At 38.8% G+C, this 20,315-nt stretch overlaps 1 protein-coding gene across 1 annotated transcript; it reads left to right on the plus strand.

Annotated features, from left to right (window-relative positions):
• Window positions 1-234: 234 nt before the first annotated feature.
• LOC111902712 (zinc finger protein 4) lies at window positions 235-1,229 on the plus strand. Its single transcript, XM_023898524.3, has one exon. It carries the CDS (start codon window positions 576-578, stop codon window positions 1,116-1,118), a length of 543 nt encoding a protein of 180 aa, XP_023754292.1. The 5' UTR covers window positions 235-575; the 3' UTR covers window positions 1,119-1,229.
• Window positions 1,230-20,315: the final 19,086 nt, after the last annotated feature.

The raw sequence follows: 20,315 nt of genomic DNA on the forward strand, positions 1-20,315 counted from the left end.
GGAAGTCCTGAAGGATTGTGAATTGGGTTGACTCCTTTCTCTTTATGAAACTTCTAATGATTTTTCATGCATGGTGTTTGATGAAGTACGTTGAAAATATAGGCCTAAGTTTTGTGTTGAACTTGGCACTTGTAGTTTATCATACGCTTCTATCACATAAGCAAGTAGAAGGTCGTAGCTTTAGGTTTCAATCACGTGAGCAAGTACAAGTTATGCATGGGATATGTCAAGAAATCCATAATTTTTCATTTACGATTCCAAAAAAGGTAAAAAAAAAAAAAACAAATCGAACTTTGACATCTTTTACCCATTTAAGCAAATGACAAGTAAATTTCTTAATATTTACCCTAATATTAAATCTTTTGGTGAAAATGCCTATCTCTGATCAGACATCGTACAAACGTGCCTATTGCATATATTTATTGTTGTTTTTTATATTGGACATACATGGAAGAACAATAAGTTGCCATTGATTATCCTACACGACTTCCAAAATGATGTTAACATCCTATTAATTATCCAATTTGCTTTTGCATGCAGGATTAAGATCGTCGTCAGAAAATCATTGATAAGATATGGAACCTCCAAACAACCTATTCGAAGCTGAAGTAGAATCCGAAATCACCACCCCTTGTTCACGCCTAATCACTAATCCCACACTTCGTATTGAGCCACCCATGACACTCGACCTAACCCTCGGCTTCACCAACACCGCAGTACAGCTTTTCTCGTGCAATTACTGTAGGCGCAAGTTCTACAGCTCGCAGGCATTGGTAGGGCATCAGAACGCACACAAACAAGAGAGGAGGATCCAAAAGAGAGCCATGACGTTGAAAATGTTATCGGAAAGATATGCAAGCCTTGCATGTCTGCCTCTTCATGGATCATCTTTACCTCTTCATGGATCTTCATCTCAGACGTTGGGTATTGAACAACATGTCGCATTACATCAAGGGGTTCAAGCCAATAGAGGTCGAGAAATCTTTGACCGCAGCTATCTTGGGATCCCCGTAAACATGGAGGTGGATGAAGCTAAACCGTTTTGGTATGATAGCTTCCAGCGTATCAATGATGCTGGTTGTTCGTCGGCTACACCCGATCTTACTTTGAAACTTTGACCTTTTGCTCGAGGGTGTCACTTGTTGCACAAGATGTGACATAAAAGTATGATTAATGGTAGTGTAGTATTATGTTTGGTGTGTATTGAGTAGAGATTTATGACAATGGGATCAAAATTCCAATTCATTTTCATAGTTGAAAATCTGGAACAAGGTGAGACATGTTTAACGTTTTTTTTTTTTTTTTTTTTTGGATATGCTTTAGACGTACATGAGTTAGTAAGGCATGCGTAGAGTGGATGAGAAATCCAATTCAGGTCATGTAGTTTTAGGTATGCTACTTAAGTTTTATTATTTGGTGTGCGGTATTGTAGCTTCCACCTATTTGCATTTGATTAGTTTTTAAAGCTGCATACACAATAACAAGTTTTACAAATCAAGATATTTAGATTTTTTTCAAAAATCTTCATCCCATTTTTTGAAAAAGTTTATAACTATTTCTTTGGTTAGGATAAGTTTCTTCTTTTTCTAGAAAAAAATTCAGTATTTTTTTATTCTATCCAAAACAATTTAAAAATATATTAAAACAAAATAAAAATAATAATTCTAGCAATACTTCCAAAAAATGGATTTACTATTTATTTAAACACAACGGTAATTTACTATTTATTTGGTCAGGATGGCAGCGATTGATATATAAAAAGAAACAAAAAAAAGTAATCAAACAACATTAAAAAATATATTTAAAAAAATATATTTGAATAAAACCTAACAAAATAAAGAAAAATATTTAAACAAAGCCTAGAAAAATAAGCGAATAGAACGTAAAAGAAAGACTTTAAATTTATTTGAACTACACATAAAAAATATATTAAATAATATATTCGAACAAAACATCAAAATAATTAAAATATTTTATAAAACATAAAAACAAAGATAAATATTTTAATTAAATAAAAATAATAATAAATAGAAAAAGAGAGAGCGAGAGAGATTTATTTGAATAAAACTTAAAAAAACAACATTCTTAAATCTTAAAAAAAGAAGAAAAAAAAATTAACCAATGGTTTCATCTATCAAACATCTAATCAATAATATTTCTTATCTTTTTAAAAACAATTTTATACTTATCCTTAAATTCGATTATGAAATAATTTGTATATATAGTCTATAATTTGACAATTTATATGAGTAAGGTGAGTGTGTATAATAATTTGTTTTTATTTTAAAAAATTTTGTAACATTCCAAAATTTTCAATAAATTTAAATCTTTCAAAACAATCCACTAATTAATAAAAGTGTTTACAAAACCATTGTTCCCAAAACATGATTTAAAATCAGAGTCTCCCAAGATCCAATTAGTTGTAAAATCAAGGATGTGTATAGTCACGCCTTCATCTTGCCGCAACCATCTAAAGCACCTGAAACATAAAACACAAAGCTTAGTGAGTTCCCATAAAGTATGACCACATACACATAACAAACAAATCACATGCAAAAATATTCATGTATGGCCCAGTCAGTATCAGGCTAGAATACCAGGCATGTCTATGACGGGCCCAGTCATCATTGGGATGGAATACCCTCGTATCATAAGCATGTTTGGTTCAATCAACTATCGGGTTGGAACACCAAACATGTCGGTTCCAATCAACCATCGGGTTGGAATACCCCCGACGTGTTGACTGGCGCACAAAGTAGTCTAGTCTCACCATATACCATAACAATTATGTCAGGTCCAATCAACCATCAGGATGTAATACCCCAAGCCCAGTCAATCATAGGGTCTAGTCAGCCTCGGGATGGAATACACTAGATTGGATTGTCAATATATACATAACTGGGTCCCAGTCAACTATTAGGTTGGAATACCCTCGGTCTGTTGGCTTAAGCACAAAGCAGTAAAGCCTCAACCAGCAACAAAATATGTGCATATACACAGATAAACATATAATCAGTCAGCAGACAATCAGGTAGATCTAAAGATCATTAAGGATAGCATCATACTATCATATATCAGGAGATCTAATTCAACGGGTCGGCCTTGATACCTTCGACTCGTAAGTACAATGAGGATGACTCACCTCAATCCACAGATACTCAAATAATTGCTCGGACCATCGAACCGGATAACCTCGCGCAAACTAACAATAAATACAAGCTTAATCAATAATTAACCCGATAACCCAAAATACCCTTAGGTCAAACTTCGTCAAAGTAAAAGTCAACGGTCAAAGTCCAAAAGTAAATATTTCTTCCCAATGGAGTATGTCCTACATACCAAGAGAGTACGTTCAGCGTACTCTGATGTTGACCAATAGTGGGGCGCTGACCGTGTACACACAACATACCACTAGTCCCAAAACTCCATTAAGAGATTATTCCATTAATTTCTTACATCAAAAACTCAGATCCAAGACCAAAATGATGTCCTAAGTCATAAAGTTTTCAACTTTATGTCTTTGCATGGCCATAAAGTGCTTAATGTCCAATAGCCTAAGTTCTTAACCCAATAAGACATCACAACTCTTGCATGAAAAGATGGAAGGGCCAAGATCACATTTTTATAGTTCATAATAGCTTTATAATGGATAAAGTTTCCAACTTTATCCATTAGAATGGTCACAACAAACAAGATCTAGTCTTAAAGTCTCAAAGGGGCCCAAAAGTTCATCTTTTTCAACTTAATCAATTAAGTATAAGTCTCCAACTTTCAGATCTGAATCAAAATGATGCTTACATGGATAAAGTTTCCAACTTTATCCATAACAAGGTCTCAAATATTCAAGATCTAAACTTTATGCATTAAAAGGAGAAAAAGCTCATAACATCCAAAATTGGTTAGGTCTAACAAATGCATCATCAAGATTCAAACTTTATACCTCTAGAAGATAGATCAAGATGCACAATGTCCAAATTTATAAGCTCCAATGCAACCAACATTTCTCCAGGAAGTTCCTGCTTCTCCAAGGTGCACCATGCATACTCCAAAGCACTCAAAAACACCATCTTTTAGCATACAAGGCTCATCTAGGGTTAGCGTTTCATGGAAGGGTTGTTGGAGGGGTGGAGGCTGACAATGGAGTGGGTTTAGGGGAGTTAAGGAGTTTAAATAGGGCTTAAACCATGAAAATACAGTTTAGGCACTGATTACGTACGCCCAGCTTACTCAGGGTGCCTCAGTACTCCCATCATACTCACCACTTTATGCCCAACGTACTCATCATAACCCAAAACCGACCAAACTTCAAATAGGCATAACTTATTCATTCTAACCACGACTTTAACGTTATTTATATCCATAGAAAGGTAGTGAGAAGCTCTACACTTTTATCAACTTATCCTCGCATTCAATGTTTCCTAACAAAAGTCCGAAATTTATAAAATTCCAAACTAATACTGTCCCGAACTACACCTTGGCGCCAAAACGCAGACTGAACTCCTAGATCATCCAAATTACATTACCCACACTTAAATGGCTCTAAATCTCTTTTCCTCAAAGGCCCTAAGCCTGATGATACTCAGTCTTTGGGTCACCACCCCTACATAGGAAACGATTCGGAACACGACGTTACAACTCTCCCCGACTTAAATTAGATTTCATCCTTGAAATCACTCTTTGCCAACCTCCTGAGAACCAATGTTCGAACAAAATCTTCTCGTGCTGAAAAAATCACTTAACCCATAATTGTCGATCCAAAACACTAATTCTATAATTCCAAAGCCTCATAACTTGCCTGACCTCAGCACAGGAAGAACCATTCTGAAACACAATCACAAGGGTCTCTTCCTACCATCATAACTGAAACATCCTTTTGACCCTAAACCTTCCAACTGGAGGAAGATGAGAAGGAGAAAGTTTCTTTGGATGAGATGACTTATGAACATATTACAGATTGATATTTTGTGTCGACTGACTCGACAAAATCACAGATGACTGCTAAGGTACATGATCTTCTTAAGTCATTTAAAATTCATTCGTCTTCTTATAATGATGTTTTAACTGAATTTAATAATACATGTGCTTATCTTAATGACATGTTAATCTCCATGAGTAGCGAAGCACAAAAGTCCAAGCCCCTTTACTATGACACTAATAATAAGTTAAAAGAAAATAACGGTGTAATAGAATCCTTAGACTTAAGAATAACAAATTTGTTGATTGATATGGATTCTATTCATATAAATAACATTATGCTTGTTAAATAGCGCAACATTTATTGTAATTATGCTAGAAGATTGTATGCTAAAATGACAAAACTTCATCACTCTGATAAAATTTATAGTGAACAACATCGTAAAGAACTTCCTTTCTTGCTTTCAAAAGAGAACAAATAGACTAAAATACTTATGACTATGAATGTAAGATAGCAAATTATGATAAAGTTCCGAATGAAGCATACTCGTATGGGATTGTAAATATTAATGAACATTTGAATGCTGATGATCTTGTGCATATTATGAATGAGACCTTAACTAAAAATAAACAAGTCAAGATTTTGAACATGAATTAAAACTCGACACATAGTTCTCAACAAAATCTTACTGATATCAAAGATGATTCTGAAAATATAAGAGAAACTGAGCCTGAGAGTGTGTCAATTGCTCATGATTGTCTATTATTAATGTTAACTCATTGGCTAAAGGAAAAGAAAAAAAATGTATTGATTCAATGTCGAAAGGAAATAGTGATCAACCTTCAACATCCAAAGTATATGATCCTCATGATCATGTTGTGGTTAAGGAATATGTGAGTGATGAGGATGATGTTTCGAAGAAGAAAACTATTCCTAGAGTTGTTTTCGAACAAGTCTTTGAATAATCAAAGCAGTACACGAAAGTGTTGAAAGACAAAGGAAAACATTATGTTTAATAAAACATAGTAATTTATCCTAGGCTCAAAGATACAAATAATGTTGTGTTTCCAAATCAAATCTTTGTTACCTAAGGAAATACTGATAAAGTAAAACCTGAATTGCAAAAGCTTGTAGAAGAAGACAACGAGGATGTGACAAAAGAAGGATTTTATTCGAACCAAAACACAGTTGAAAATGGTTTGAACGAAGACTCGAAAAATTTTCAACAACAATAACCAAAACGTTTGTGCGCCGTGAAAACTAAAAAATCTGTTGTTAATGATAAAAAAAGAAAAAGGTTTTGACTCTTCAGCTAATGATTTAAAACATCAAAAGGTGAAAACACAAACTTTAAAAAAAAATGTAGAAAATTTGGCTTCTAAGTACGGAATTTCAAAATCAAAAGCTCAAATTAAAGCCTATTGGATAAATGTTTAAGCTTTTCATAATAAAAAGGTTTTTCAACAAAAATCTCTTGAATCAGTCAAAAAGTTTTCACATAATGCAAAGAGCTTCCAAAAAAAACAATCTAGAAAACAAAGTGGTTTTCAAACCAGTCAAAACTATGTCCAAAGTCAATTTCCATCAAATGGTTTTCAAAAAAAAATGGTCAAAATATTGGACAAAAGAGGTTTGTTCGAAACCATGATCAAATGACTTTTTGGTCAACTTTATGGAAATGGAAATTTTGTTCAAAATCATGGATAAATGAATTTTGGTCCAAATAATGCACAAAGAAGTTTTGATCAAAATAGAAAAGGTTTTCAACAAATTCGTGTTGGTTTTAAAAATCAATATCAAAGTTGACCAAAAAGGTCATTTCCAAAAAGAGAATTTGAAAATTTGGACGTTAAAGGAAAGAAAAGTGAACCGTTCAAATCTAAAAATCCACATTTTTTAAATCTTGATTTGAAAGAAAAGATGAAAGCATCGTTCTCAAAGGGAAGAAGTGATGTTAAGAACATTAGTCACTGGCTTGAGGGAAAAGGAAAATAATATCAATCAGGAAAGTATTCTCAAGAGTAAGTTAAATCTGCCTATGAGAGGTATTTGAAAGATTCGATGAGTAGAAGTACTTCGTCTCAAAAATCGACTCCCGTAGTGCTAAAATGGAATGAAATTCCAACGAAGAACATTGAGAATTCTCAAAAACGATGAGAAAGTGAAATTCAATGTTGAACCCTCCTCATTGGATGATTGCATTTCTATGCCTAGAGCTAATGAAATCGACTTAATTGACAGTTTAAAATCGAAAGTTCGTATTTGGGTCTTAGGTTCTTCGTTTCATAACGTGTTCCCAAATAATGTCCAAGGACCCCAAAAGGACTTGGGAACCTAAATTCTTCTAACTGAATGCAGGTTCTATGTGACAAGAAATATGACAAAAATTGGTATATCGATAGTCGATGCTCACATCACACGACTAGAAGGAAGGAGAAGTTGCATGATTTTCGAAAATTTGACAATGTTGGAGTTGTAAAGTTTGGAAACAACAACAAGTGTAAAGTCAAAGGTTTTGGAAAAGTAACAAACGGGAAATTCATTGTGAATCGACTTGCCTATGTTGAAGGCCAAAAGCACTATTTGATTAGTGTTTCACAACTAGTTGTTGTCACTGGAAATTAGATTCTCTTTGGTGAGAAAGGAAGTATTAGCTACAATAAGGAAACGAATGAGGTTCTATTGAAGTCGAAAGGAAAGGGACACATGTTCACTCTTCACATGAAACCAATTGTGGGTGTACCCTCAATATGTTTGTTATCGAAAGCATCCTCTGATCTCGGCTGGTTGTGGCATTGACGTCATTGTCACCTTAACTTCATAACTCTAAAAAAACTTGTTCTTGATTATCTTGTTCGTGGTTTACCTATTTTAAATTTTGATAATGATTCTTTGTGTGCTGCATGTGAATAGGGAAAACAACATCGTCAAGGTCATCCAATCATCATTGTTTCAAAAATCGTCGACCCTTTGGATCTTCTTCACATTGAGTTATGTGGAACTTTGACTATTGAGACTCTCAATAAGTAGAAGTTCATATTAGTTATAGTTGATGATTTTTCCAAGTTTACTTGTGTTTTCTTTCCTCAACAGAAGCCTGAAATTGATCAAGTGATGATTGATTTTTTCAAAAACATCGAATTGAGTTTGAAAAGGAAAGTTCTTATGATAAAGAGAGACAACGGAGCTGAGTTCAAAAATCGAATTCTAGATTCATTTTTGACAGACGTGGGCATATCTCATAATTTTTCGTCACCATACACACCGCAACAAAATGATATCGTCGAAAGGAGAAATCATGTGACAACCCGAAATTTCTATTCTGTACAAACATATCATGTCAATAGAAGTCAGAACAGTTGTTGTTAATTTTCAGACTTTTTAGAATAAGTTTGAGTATTTTAGGATTCACACTTTAGAGATATCAGGAGAGAGGATGCACTAGGGTTATTGTGCAACACTGTTATTCCAAAATTCTAACAAATTAGAGTGTATTTCCTGAATAAAATATTTTCTGCCAAAAACCCTAAATTTGGGAGTATATATATGGGAACTTGTTATTATTTCCACTTTTTCCAAAAACTCAAGATCCAAACCCATTTCTCTCTCAAGTATCATCCAAAAGATTTTCAAGATCTTCAAACTAGTAAGTGATTCTAGCTTTCTTAAGTGATTATATGGCTTAATCTAGTGGTTTAACACTCTTCTAGCTGTGAAATCATTCCAAAAGGTTGATTCTTCCTTTTTCACCAAGAACACACACTAGTGTTCTTGGACTTTTAGCTCATTTCAAGATTCAATATAGTAAGTAACTTTATCCTAGAGTCTTATAAAGCTTGTTATACATCTTTACATCAAGAAATAGTCCCAAGAACACCAATAACAAGGTGTTCATGGTTCAAGAAGTTCTTGAATCGTAAACACCAAGTAAAGGTGCCAAAGTGTTCTTAGATGCCTTAGTAACGAACATGGATCCATTCCTTGATGAGCTAAGGACTTAAAAACCCCCAAAATACCATAAACCTTATGAGTTTACGGTAGTAAGCTCAAAGGAAATGGTTTAGGAACCGTAAACTCCAATTAGGAGTGAAATGGTGCCCTAGTTCCTTTCATAAACACACACTTCAAGTAGAAAAGCTTCTAAGGACTTTTAAGGCTTTAAACAACAAATGGTCAAAAGTGTATGAGCTTATGGCTGTAAACTCAAGGGTTTACGACCGTAAACTCTTTTGTTTGTGACCACAAAACCGTAAACTCCATAATGGAGTTTTCCTTGAACCCCAAGCACACTAGCCTTTCCCTACAACACTTAGATGCAATCCTTGGGACTTATCTTGTATAAGGTGTTTCGCATGTCCTAGGGTGTCTTAACTTTGTTTATTAGTTGTTTAAAGACTAATTGGATACATATATGTGACATTATATGTTAACTAGGATCATAGAGTGTGTTCAAGACTTCACTTGACACCTAGCAATCCTACATCTTCAGTTCATCCGTACCACTCACTACAGGTGAGTTCATACCCCTTAATCAATGGTTTAAATGTTTTAAATTCTTTTATGGGGGGGGGGGAATACAAGTTGAATACTTATAGTTATTATATCAATCACATGTGATGAATAACTACCAAACCAGTAGTTTGCTTACTATTCAAACTGTTTTTACAAACTTTTTTACTTATCAAATACTTTACTTAAACTCTTTTATACTTATTATCATATGCATTCCTATGTATGTATAGTTATATAAGTAATATGTAGAGGGATTAAGAAGACTAGCTCACTTTATCTCCTTTTCCTCGTTGGGATGTGGCTTTAGGGCATCGGCTATCCGTCCGAAGGTTGTCTATCCATTAGTTATATATTATGTACATATATATATATATATATATATATATATATATATATATATATATATATATATAAACATAAAAGTTCTTTCAACCAGTTCCATACCTTTGGGTAGGAAGGGTTTCACAAACATGATCATACATTACTAGTAAGCTACCATAGGGGTAGTTTAGGAAGATACTAAAACTATTAATAGAACAAAGAATCATACAATGAGTCAGTTCATTCATGAGTCAATACTTGCTAGATAGAGAGAGCACACATTACAGCTAGTACATAGTACATTACTATACATGTTAGATAGAGAGAGAACACACATTCCAGCTAGTACACACCGTACATTAGTATACATGCTAGATAAAGAGAGAAAACACATTACAACTAGCACACGCAGAACATTACAGTACATACAGGCTAGACAGAGAAATAGTACACTTTACAATTAGCACATTCATTAAATGTGCATTCATGCAGTTATGTGAACCATTAAACGGGTCATGGCCCTTCCTGCCATGACCGTTTTTTTCTAGAATCTCCTTAATTGGGGAGCGTATGAGTTTGCGTATAGATCTATACTAGATTGACTATCCTACACCTTGCTGCTCGCTACAGTGTGACTTGCAAGTCTACAGGTGACAAATGTCATTTCTTACGGCGTCTTACATCGTCGTTTTGCTAGAGTCAGTAGCAGGATACAGGTCGATCACATGTTACTTTAAACGCCTTTTGTTTTTAAGGTAGTTAGTACAACAGTAGTCACTTATTACAAATACTATGGTACTATGATATTTTCCCATTACATTCACTTCGTGAATATTCACACGGTGCACGATAATGTAAAAACTATATTTTTGGTTAATGATAATCAGAAATGGGAAAACACACACTCTTACCAGGGACACACACACAGACACTAGATGCGTTGGTAGAAGGCTACAATTAGTAGAAAACATAGGGTTTTCTAGGAGAGTACAAAACATCTTACAAAACATTTTACAAAACATCTTACAAACATTTTACAAATGCTTTCATATAAACTCAGACACTAATATACTTATGATCTCACCAGCTTTAAAGCTGATACTCGCTTTCAAAATAACTTGTATTCTCAGGCCACCAGTAGACAGGTACAGGTGCCAGGTTTTGAGAAGATGGAGTTCATTCAAGACTCGTCTTTTATTTTAATATGTATATTTTGGTGTCTATAGAACTTGACAGAACACACATGTATGAAATTATTTTATTAATGCAATGGATGATGTTGTTGCTTGTTTACTATTATTCATTATTGTGATACTGTACATGACGTCCTCCGCCCCAGAACGTTTCCGCCGTTCATGGTTTTGGGGTGTGATAGATTGGTATCACAACATTGTTTATAGTGAATTGAGTATATCAACCCCTAAAAGATATACTAACTATAAATACAATGGGATTAAAATACTCTGACCACGAGTTTATACTTTCAATATTAAAATATTTAATTAAGTATACGTGCCTGCATTCATACTAAAATCAGTGTCACTATGACAGTACAAAAGTATTACGATTGTTGGGTAGCACAAGTAGACTTAGAGACATATAGTCAAAACTGGGAAGATATAGCCTGATCAACTATATTATCCAAGGGTTGACTGGCATGTGCCTAAGTGTGGTTGTGAGGTTGCAACAAGTCTAAAAACTTACCCACAATACCACAATGAGAACAATAGAACCTAAACTTAAAATACTATAGGAGTATTTTGTATTACTATAAGTTACCTATGTGCTAGATTCTTATACCTCTCTTCTCATGTAAATTTAATGGCTGGATTCCACCTTCCCGGAGACCCGTACTATCCCGACCACGGCAATGCAAGATGACTGGAAGAAGAACCAGAAGATGATCACCCAATCCCTTTGGATGATCATGAAGCTGAAGGCCTTTCTAATGGTTCTGACTTAGAGCCAGAAGTCAACAACCTGCTTCTAGCTGATCAAAACCCAAACCCTCGTCCAACATTTCAAGGACCCACAGCCCTGTGGGCCGCAAACTTGAATACATGGAGCCAGGAACAGGGTCAACCCTTTCCCTACAATGGAGACAGAAGTTTCTACAACCTCACTGAGGGAGGTTCTGCTGACAGGGTCCTACCCATCATGGTTCGTAGGACTTCTCAGAACACGATACTGGGTCAATCAACTATCAATGGAGTCTTGGAGATTGACGTCAACTCTAGCGTTAGCACTGTCCGCATTCGCCAGCTAGTCTGCTCACGAAATGGCTCTGGTTCACAATGCAGCTCTTCGGAGGGAACTCACTGAAACCCGAACTGAAGTCAGAGAATTTCGAGCTCAGCAAGCAAGAGCTGATAGGTGCATGAGGGACATAGAACGTCTCCTGTCGGGATCAAGAACTCACTCTGGTAGTTCTCGTCGCCCATAGATTCTCATCAACCTCTCTCTTTTGGATATAACCTAGTTATGTAAAACTCTGGTCTAATTCCCTATCTTTGTAAATCATAGGCCTGTTAGGTCTTGGTTAGGTTGTAATTCTGTCAAAATTTTCCCATTTTGGTTGATGTAAGGCCTCCTTCTGTTGGCCGTTATTCCCGAACTTGTTACATCTGTAATTCCAGTAATATTGATAGGTACCTAATCTTATGGGAGTTATTATCCAAATGTGATCATCTATTATTTCTACATCTACATTCAATCGTATTGTTGGGCTATGAAGAGTTAGTCCATGAGTCATTTTCATCAGTTCTTCCATTAAATGCTTATCAATGTTTTGATCTTCATAAACTTATAGATCAAAGATGCCGCCTCGCAGAAATCCAAGGAGAAACCCTAATAATGAAAAACCGATATCACCTCCTCAACCACCTACTCCTCAGTTCGACACGACAGCCTTAAATGCTACTGTACCTACAACTGTGGCTACAACCATGGCTCAATATCATTCATCTGGTTCCACTAGAGGAGGAACCCCTGTCCTGTCTACTCATGGTGAAATCCCTGTGCGCTTGAAAGAGTGCTCCTACAAGGACTTCACCAACTGCAAGCCATTGTCCTTCAAGGGGACTGGCAGAGTCATTTCCCTCTCGTAATGGTTTGAGAAAACTGAATCAGTTTTCGAAATCTGCTCTTGTCCCGAGGAGAGAAAGGTGAATTTCGCTGCTTTCACCTTCGAAACGAAAGCCCTAACATGGTGGAACAGCCATGTTAAGTCACTATCTCTTATAGTGGCTAATGCTATGGGCTGGGAAACTTTGAAAGACCTCATGATTGAGGAGCACTCCCCGAGGGGCGAGATCCAGAAACTGGAGGAAGAACTGTGGAGCCTAACCATGAAGGGCTCCAACGTAGTCGCCTACACTGTCAAATTCTGTGAGCTGGTGGCCCTCTGTCCCAACATGATTCCTTCAGAGGGAAAGAAAATCGAGAGATACATATGGAGGTTGGTGCCACCATACCAGGGAAATGTTTTGGCATCACACCCCACTACATTTGATAGTGCCAAACGATTGGCATAGCGGCTCATAGACCATGGGGTTCGTACCCCGGCTGTAACGACCAAAAAATACAACCAATTTTAAATTTTTCAAAAACAGCTCGATTCCATTAAATCTTTACAAAAAGGTTTTCAATACAAAACATTTAACGTATTCCCAGAATCATATTACTACAAAATCATGAGGAGCGGTACGATCACGCCTTCGCCTTGCCATGGTCTCCTGAAGAACCTGAAAAACATAAAACCACAACTGTAAACCCGAAAGCTTAGTGAGATATCCCCAAAATACCAACCACATACATGATACATGCATAACATGCCACAACATATCTGATCACAGAACAGCCATGCACTTCGGGTCTACTATGTGACTGGTCCGCCGCACCGGCTTACAGTCCACTTGGTCCACCCTCTGAGTCTAGCCATCAACCTAGAGTCTACAGTGTGATTAGTCCGCATGCACCGGGCCTTCAAGCCACCTGGTCCACTCTCCTCATACATCGAGTCTGCAGTGTGATTGGTCCGTCTGCACCGGGCCTTTAATCCACCTGGTCCACTCTCTGAGTCTACAGTATGACTGGTCCGCCCACACCGGGACTTCAGTCTGCTTGGTCCACTCTCCGAGCCTCAGCACGTCTGGTCCGCCCTCTTGGGGCCTACAGCCTATCCGGACCGCTCGCTGGGCCTTCGGAACAACCGGTCCGCCCTGGGTATCTTGGCCTACAGCACAAAGCAAGACCCGCCTCAACCCAAATGCAGTCCAAAAAACCATGTGCACATATACATACAATCATATAGCAATTCACAGTCAACAAGCAGATCAAACAGATCACATAACATATCATCATCCTAACCAGGATACCGACCTAACAGGTCACTAGCACAACATCTCCCTATCTCTCAGGATACCGATCTCAATCAGGTCTCTAACATATACCATCCTAGCTCTCAGGATGCAAACATATCACATCAACAACATAACAACAACTACTCGGATCTCAATCCGATAAGGGCTGGCCTTGGTGCCATAGACCCTGTTGATATAGTGAGGATAACTCACCTCGAAACTGCCGGCTGAAAGGATAAGATCCCGCTGCTCTAAGCTCCGACACGAACTCCTCCACTGAACACCAACACACTCAACTCAATGAATACCCTTAATTACCAAAATACACCTGAAAGACAACTGGTCAACCTTTGGACAAGGTCAAAGTCAACCCCTGACTGACTCTATTCGCCGAGTCAACCCGATGACTCGCCGAGTCCCCATACTCAGAACTTCCCTCAATCCGCGACCTAACTTGCCGAGTCACCCCGAGACTCGTCGAGTCCAACAACTCTGAGTCCACTCGCCCACAACTTACCGAGTCATCCCTTGACTCGCCGATTCTCGACTCAACCAGAAAATATTGGGACTCTTCGACAAGACTCGCCGAGTCCAAGAGCAGACTCGCCGAGTCTAAGGCTATCTTCAACCTACTCGCCGAGTTGTTCATACAACTCACCGAGTTCCAGGCCATCTTCATCCAACTCGCCGATTTGTTCTTCCAACTTATCGAGTTCCAGCTCATCTTCAAGCAACTCGTCGAGTCTACCCATGTGACTCGCCGAGTACCACCGGTCTGAATCCATACAAAAGCATTCCATGCCATGCAATTGATCCAAAACATAGATCTAACCTCCTACAACCCATCCATCACGTAAAGTGGCAAACTTTACGTGAATCCAAAGAGATCTATGCATTTTTCACATTAGGGCTAAGGTTTGGGATATGATAGCTTTACTACACACTCAAACACAGGGACTTTCAGGCATTCCAACCTTTCTCCATTCCAGATCTGAGGTAGAAACCTCAGATCTAACCTCTAAAATCCAAAACACCAAAAGATAAACTCCCCACAAACCCTAAAATGATGAATCCATAAGAGTAACAGCCCAAGGACGAGATATTACCTCAAAAGAACGCCCCAACTACAATGGAAATCGAATCCAAGCAAAGCCCCTTGCTCCAAGCCTCTTCTTCTTCAAGATCTCTTGAACAACCACCTCTCCAAGCTCCAATTCACTCAACAATGGGGTTTCTCCATGAAATTAGGGTTTCTGGGACTCAAGGGGTGATAAGGAGGCTAGGGAGGAAACATAATGTTCCTTATATAGGGCTTAATTTCCGGATTTAGGGTTTTCTCCATTCAGCGCCTACTCGCCGAGTCCAATACACTGACTTGCCGAGTCGGCCACTTAACACGCGACCAAGTCGCGACTCTACTCGCCGAGTCCACCCATGGACTCGCCGAGTCTATCTTTCCCATTTACTCTTTTAGCCCTTCAACATTACTCTTGCTATTCCGGGATGTTACACCGGCCGCAATAACTACCCTGACCATCTCAGAATCTGCAAGAACCTTTGATTGCAAGCGAAAGTTTTAGGATGACAAGAAGAAAGCTAAGGCTACCAAAAAGCAGTAGGTCATGGCAGTACATGCTGCGATAGCACCTGCCGCTGCTGCTCCGGTAAAGCAGTACGCTGGAAGTTTGCCTAAGTGCAACAAATGCAACTTCCATCACGTCGACGCCTGTCGGGAGATGCAGTGTCTGAACTGCAACAGGAAGGGGCACACTGCCCATTTCTGTAAAGCTCTGACAAAGCCAATCAACCAAGCCCCCAGTGCTGGAGTGGGCCAAACTCGCTATGGATGTGGCGAGGTAGGCCACTTCAAAAGAAACTGCCCGAAGGCAGGGTTTGCCGGTGGAGCGCCAAGAGTTCTGGCCATAGGCCATGAGGAAGCGGTTGCCAACCCCATAGTGGTCATTGGTACATTCCTCCTTAATAACTCTTATGCATGTATTCTATTTGATAGTGGAGCGGAGAGGAGTTTCGTGAACCAAAAATTTGCTCAATTGCTTAAGTGGAAATCACGAGCACTTAATGAACCGTTCACTGTAGAAATGGCTAATGGAAAGACAGAGAGCACTATCAGTATATTCATAGGGTGTACCCTAACTTTATATAACCATTCATTTTCGATCGATCTCATTCCGGTCTCCATTAAAATTTTCGACGTCATTATCGGCATGGATTGGTTGAGTCTTCATCGTGGCGATATCATGTGTTACGAAAAGGCTGTTCGCCTTAATCTGCTGTCAGGCGAAACCTTAGTAGTTTATGGCGACAAACCCAGCACGAACCTTCGTATCATTTCGAGCATTCATGCTCAGAAATTCTTGCGAAAGGAATGTCGTGCATTCCTTGCTCATGTGGTCGATGTGAGCCAAGAAACGAAGGACATTCAGAACATTCTAGTAGTACGCGACTTTCCCGACATCTTTCCAGAAGAATTCCCAGGATTACCTCCGCAACGTCAAGTCGAGTTCCAAATTGACTTAGTTCCAGGGGCTACCCTAGTAGCCAAATCGCCCTATCGTCTAGCACCTGCAGAGATGTAAGAATTGTCCGGTCAATTTAACGAACTGCTCAGCAAGGGCTTTATAAGACCAACATTCTTACCCTGGGGAGCTCCAGTCTTGTTCGTCAAGAAGAAAGACGGATCGTTTCGTATGTGCATCGACTACAGGGAGCTCAACAAGCTGACCGTGAAAAATAGTTATCCGTTGCCTCGTATTGACGATTTATTTGACCAACTTCAAGGGGCGAACTTCTTTTCAAAAATCGACTTGAGATCCGGATATCACCAACAACGAGTGCTAGGGGAGTATGTTCCAAAGACAGCCTTCCAGACTCGTTATGGGCACTGCGAATTTGTAGTGATGCCGTTTGGATTAACAAACGCCCCCGCTGTATTCATGGACTTAATGAATAGGGTTTGTCGTCCTTACTTGGATCAGTTCGTCATCGTCTTCATCGATGACATACTTATCTACTCTCGAAGTAAGGAGGAGCATAGTCAACATTTGCGTCTAGTCCTCGAAACATTACGTTCGGAGAAGCCCTATGCGAAGTTCTCGAAATGTGAATTTTGGATTCGACGAGTCTAATTCTTAGGGCACGTGGTTAGCGAAGAGGGTATACACGTGGACCCTTCCAAAATCAAGGCCATTGAGTACTGGTCAGCACAAAAGACGCCTACATAAATTCGTTAATTTCTAGGCCTCGCTGGCTACTATCACAGGTTCATTCAGAACTTCTCCCGCATTGCGAAACCTATTACAACACTGACCCAGAAGGGCATGGCCTTTGACTGGGAAGAGAAGCAGGAAAGAGCGTTTCAAACGCTCAAACGAGCCTTGTGCACCGCACCAATACTATCCCTTCCCGAAGGAATAGAAGACTTCGTTGTCTATTGCGATGCGTCGAATCAAGGACTCGGATGTGTTCTGATGCAGCGAGGTAAGGTCATCGCCTATGCCTCGAGACAGCTAAAGACACATGAGGTCAATTACACGACCCACAATCTTGAACTGGGGGAAGTTGTGTTTTCTCTGAAGATTTGGAGACATTACTTGTACGGAACGAAAAGCACTATCTTTACGGACCACAAAAGCTTACAAAACATATTCGACCAGAAGGAGCTCAACATGAGACAACGACGGTGGGTCGAGCTACTCAGCGATTACGAATGCGAAATTCGTTATCATCCGGGTAAAGCCAATGTAGTAGCGGACGCCCTAAGTCGGAAGGAATATTCTGGTCGTAGAGTCAAATCATTGATTATGACTATCCATTCACACTTGTCCACACAAATTAAGGCAGCTCAGCTCGACGCTTTGAAGCCTGAAAATGTGGCGTGTGAATCCCTGAGAGGGATGGATAAGAACTTGGAGGTTAAGGGTGGTGGAGCTTATTATTTCATGGACCGGATCTGGACACCGAAACTCGGTGGTTTTAGAGACTTGTTCATGAATGAGGCGCACAACACTCGTTATTCCGTGCACCCAGGATCAGATAAGATGTATCTGGATCTTAAAAAGTTATACTGGTGGCCTAACATGAAAGCAGAGATTGCTACCTTCGTAAGTAAATGCCTTACTTGCGCAAGGGTCAAGGTCGAATACCAGAAACCCTCTGGTCTATTGCAACAGTCTGAGATACCAGAATGGAAGTGGGAGCGGATTACTATGGATTTCATAACCAAGTTACCCAAGACAACGGGTGGACTTGATACCATATGGGTCATCGTCGACAGATTGACCAAGTCTGCACACTTCCTGCTGATCAAAGAAACAGACAAGATGGAGAAGCTTACAACAACTTACATTAGGGAGATTATACGGCTACATGGTGTTCCCTTATCCATTATCTCAGACTGAGATAGTAGATTCACTTCGAGGTTTTGGCAGTCGTTACAAAGTTCCTTAGGAACTAGGCTGGACATGAGTACAGCCTACCATCCACAGACCGACGGGCAAAGTGAGAGAACTATCCAAACCTTGGAAGATATGTTGCGAGCCTGTGTGATCGAATTTGGGAAAGCATGGGATACTCATTTACCCCTTGTCGAATTTTCCTACAACAACAGTTATCACACGAGCATAAAGGCTGCTCCATTCGAGGCCCTCTATGGCCGAAAGTGCAAATCCCCTCTGTGTTGGGCCGAGGTGGGTGATACCCAGTTAGCTAAAGGACGAGTTCCTGAAAGCCCTCTCACAGGTACGGAGATTATACGGGAAACGCCGGAGAAGATCGTTCAGATCCGTGAATGATTGAAAGCCTCCAGAGACCGACAGAAAAGCTACGCTGATAAACGTAGGAAACCGTTGGAATTCAAGGTGGGTGACCATGTTCTATTGAAGGTCACACCCTGGAAGGGCTTGACACGCTTCGGAAAGCATGGAAAGCTAAATCTAAGGTACATTGGGCCTTTCGAGATTCTCGCAAGAATCGGCCCTGTAGCTTACAAACTTAACTTACCGCGCGAACTCAGTAACGTACATTCTACCTTCCACGTATCGAAGTTGATGTAAGTCCCTAATTTGCCTGTGTATCAATCAGATCCGTTTGATGGTGCGAAATCTCAATAAAACGGATGATGTTAGATCAAATAGAAGAGAAGGAGAATAAGAATAATATGAATCTTCGTATGAATTGATATGAATTAAAGTTCTAGATACGAAAGATTCACACAAAATGCTCTCTGGCCGTAAACTCTCTTCTCTCTGGCCGTAAACTCCTTAGGGTTCATCAATCTCTACTCCTCACCCTAACACCTCTATTTATACTTGGAATACGGGCCTGATAACACATGGGCCGTAAATGAGTTTACGGCCGTACGGTGTTTACGACCGTAAACTCGGCCGTAAACTAGACCATAAATTCATAAATATTACAAAAAAATACAACTGCCTAGAAAAGTAAAGTATAAACCATATTTTGACCCAACAATCTCCCCATTGGTTTATAGCTTTATTTTCTTAAATGACCCAACAAGCAACCCCTAAAAAGTAGCTGGCTTTTCTTGTTAATCTTCATTGAGAACTTGGCTTCAGCATTAATCTTCAAATTCTTCATGACTTCAAGATGAACTTGATGAATCTTCAATGAATGACTTCATCTTGAGCACTTGAGGTTTTCTGCAGAATTTAACATTGAACGCCCATTGGGTGAGGAGGCTTCTTGTACTGATTCTTGAAAATTAGTGCTTTCAGTTTGAGAATCTTCAGAAAGAACAGCAGAGAGAACTGAACTTCTAGATCACTTCAGCAGGTACAAAGATAGCAACAGACTGATTGAGGAGGCTTCAATGCAATCCGTCACATAATCTTCAATTTCAGCTTAACCTTGCTTCTAGGGTTGAAAGGTTGAATGTTGAAAGAATAATCTTCATTTCTTGCTCCTTCGAATGCGAATTCTTCGATGCTCACGGACGAAGCTTTGGCTCATAAATCTTCAACACAAACTCCATGAGTTTCATCTTCACCTGAAATCACTTTTCAAGACAAAACAAAACTAAAAGAAAACTTAGCACACAAATTAAAATAGAAAGAAAAATATTTTTGTATTTTTGATTTTTCTAAACAAGAAATAAAACATAAATAACACTGTTTTTGGATTTTTTAATTTTTCTGATTGTTCTTTGATTTTTGAATTTTTCTGATTTT

This window comes from Lactuca sativa, chromosome 3 (genome assembly GCF_002870075.4).
Source record: "Lactuca sativa cultivar Salinas chromosome 3, Lsat_Salinas_v11, whole genome shotgun sequence".
NCBI lineage: Eukaryota > Viridiplantae > Streptophyta > Magnoliopsida > Asterales > Asteraceae > Lactuca > Lactuca sativa.

What these genes read in the sequence shown, in the direction of transcription:
- LOC111902712 (XM_023898524.3), top strand. Translation starts at nt 576, where the DNA reads ATGGAACCTCCAAACAACCTATTCGAAGCTGAAGTAGAATCCGAAATC.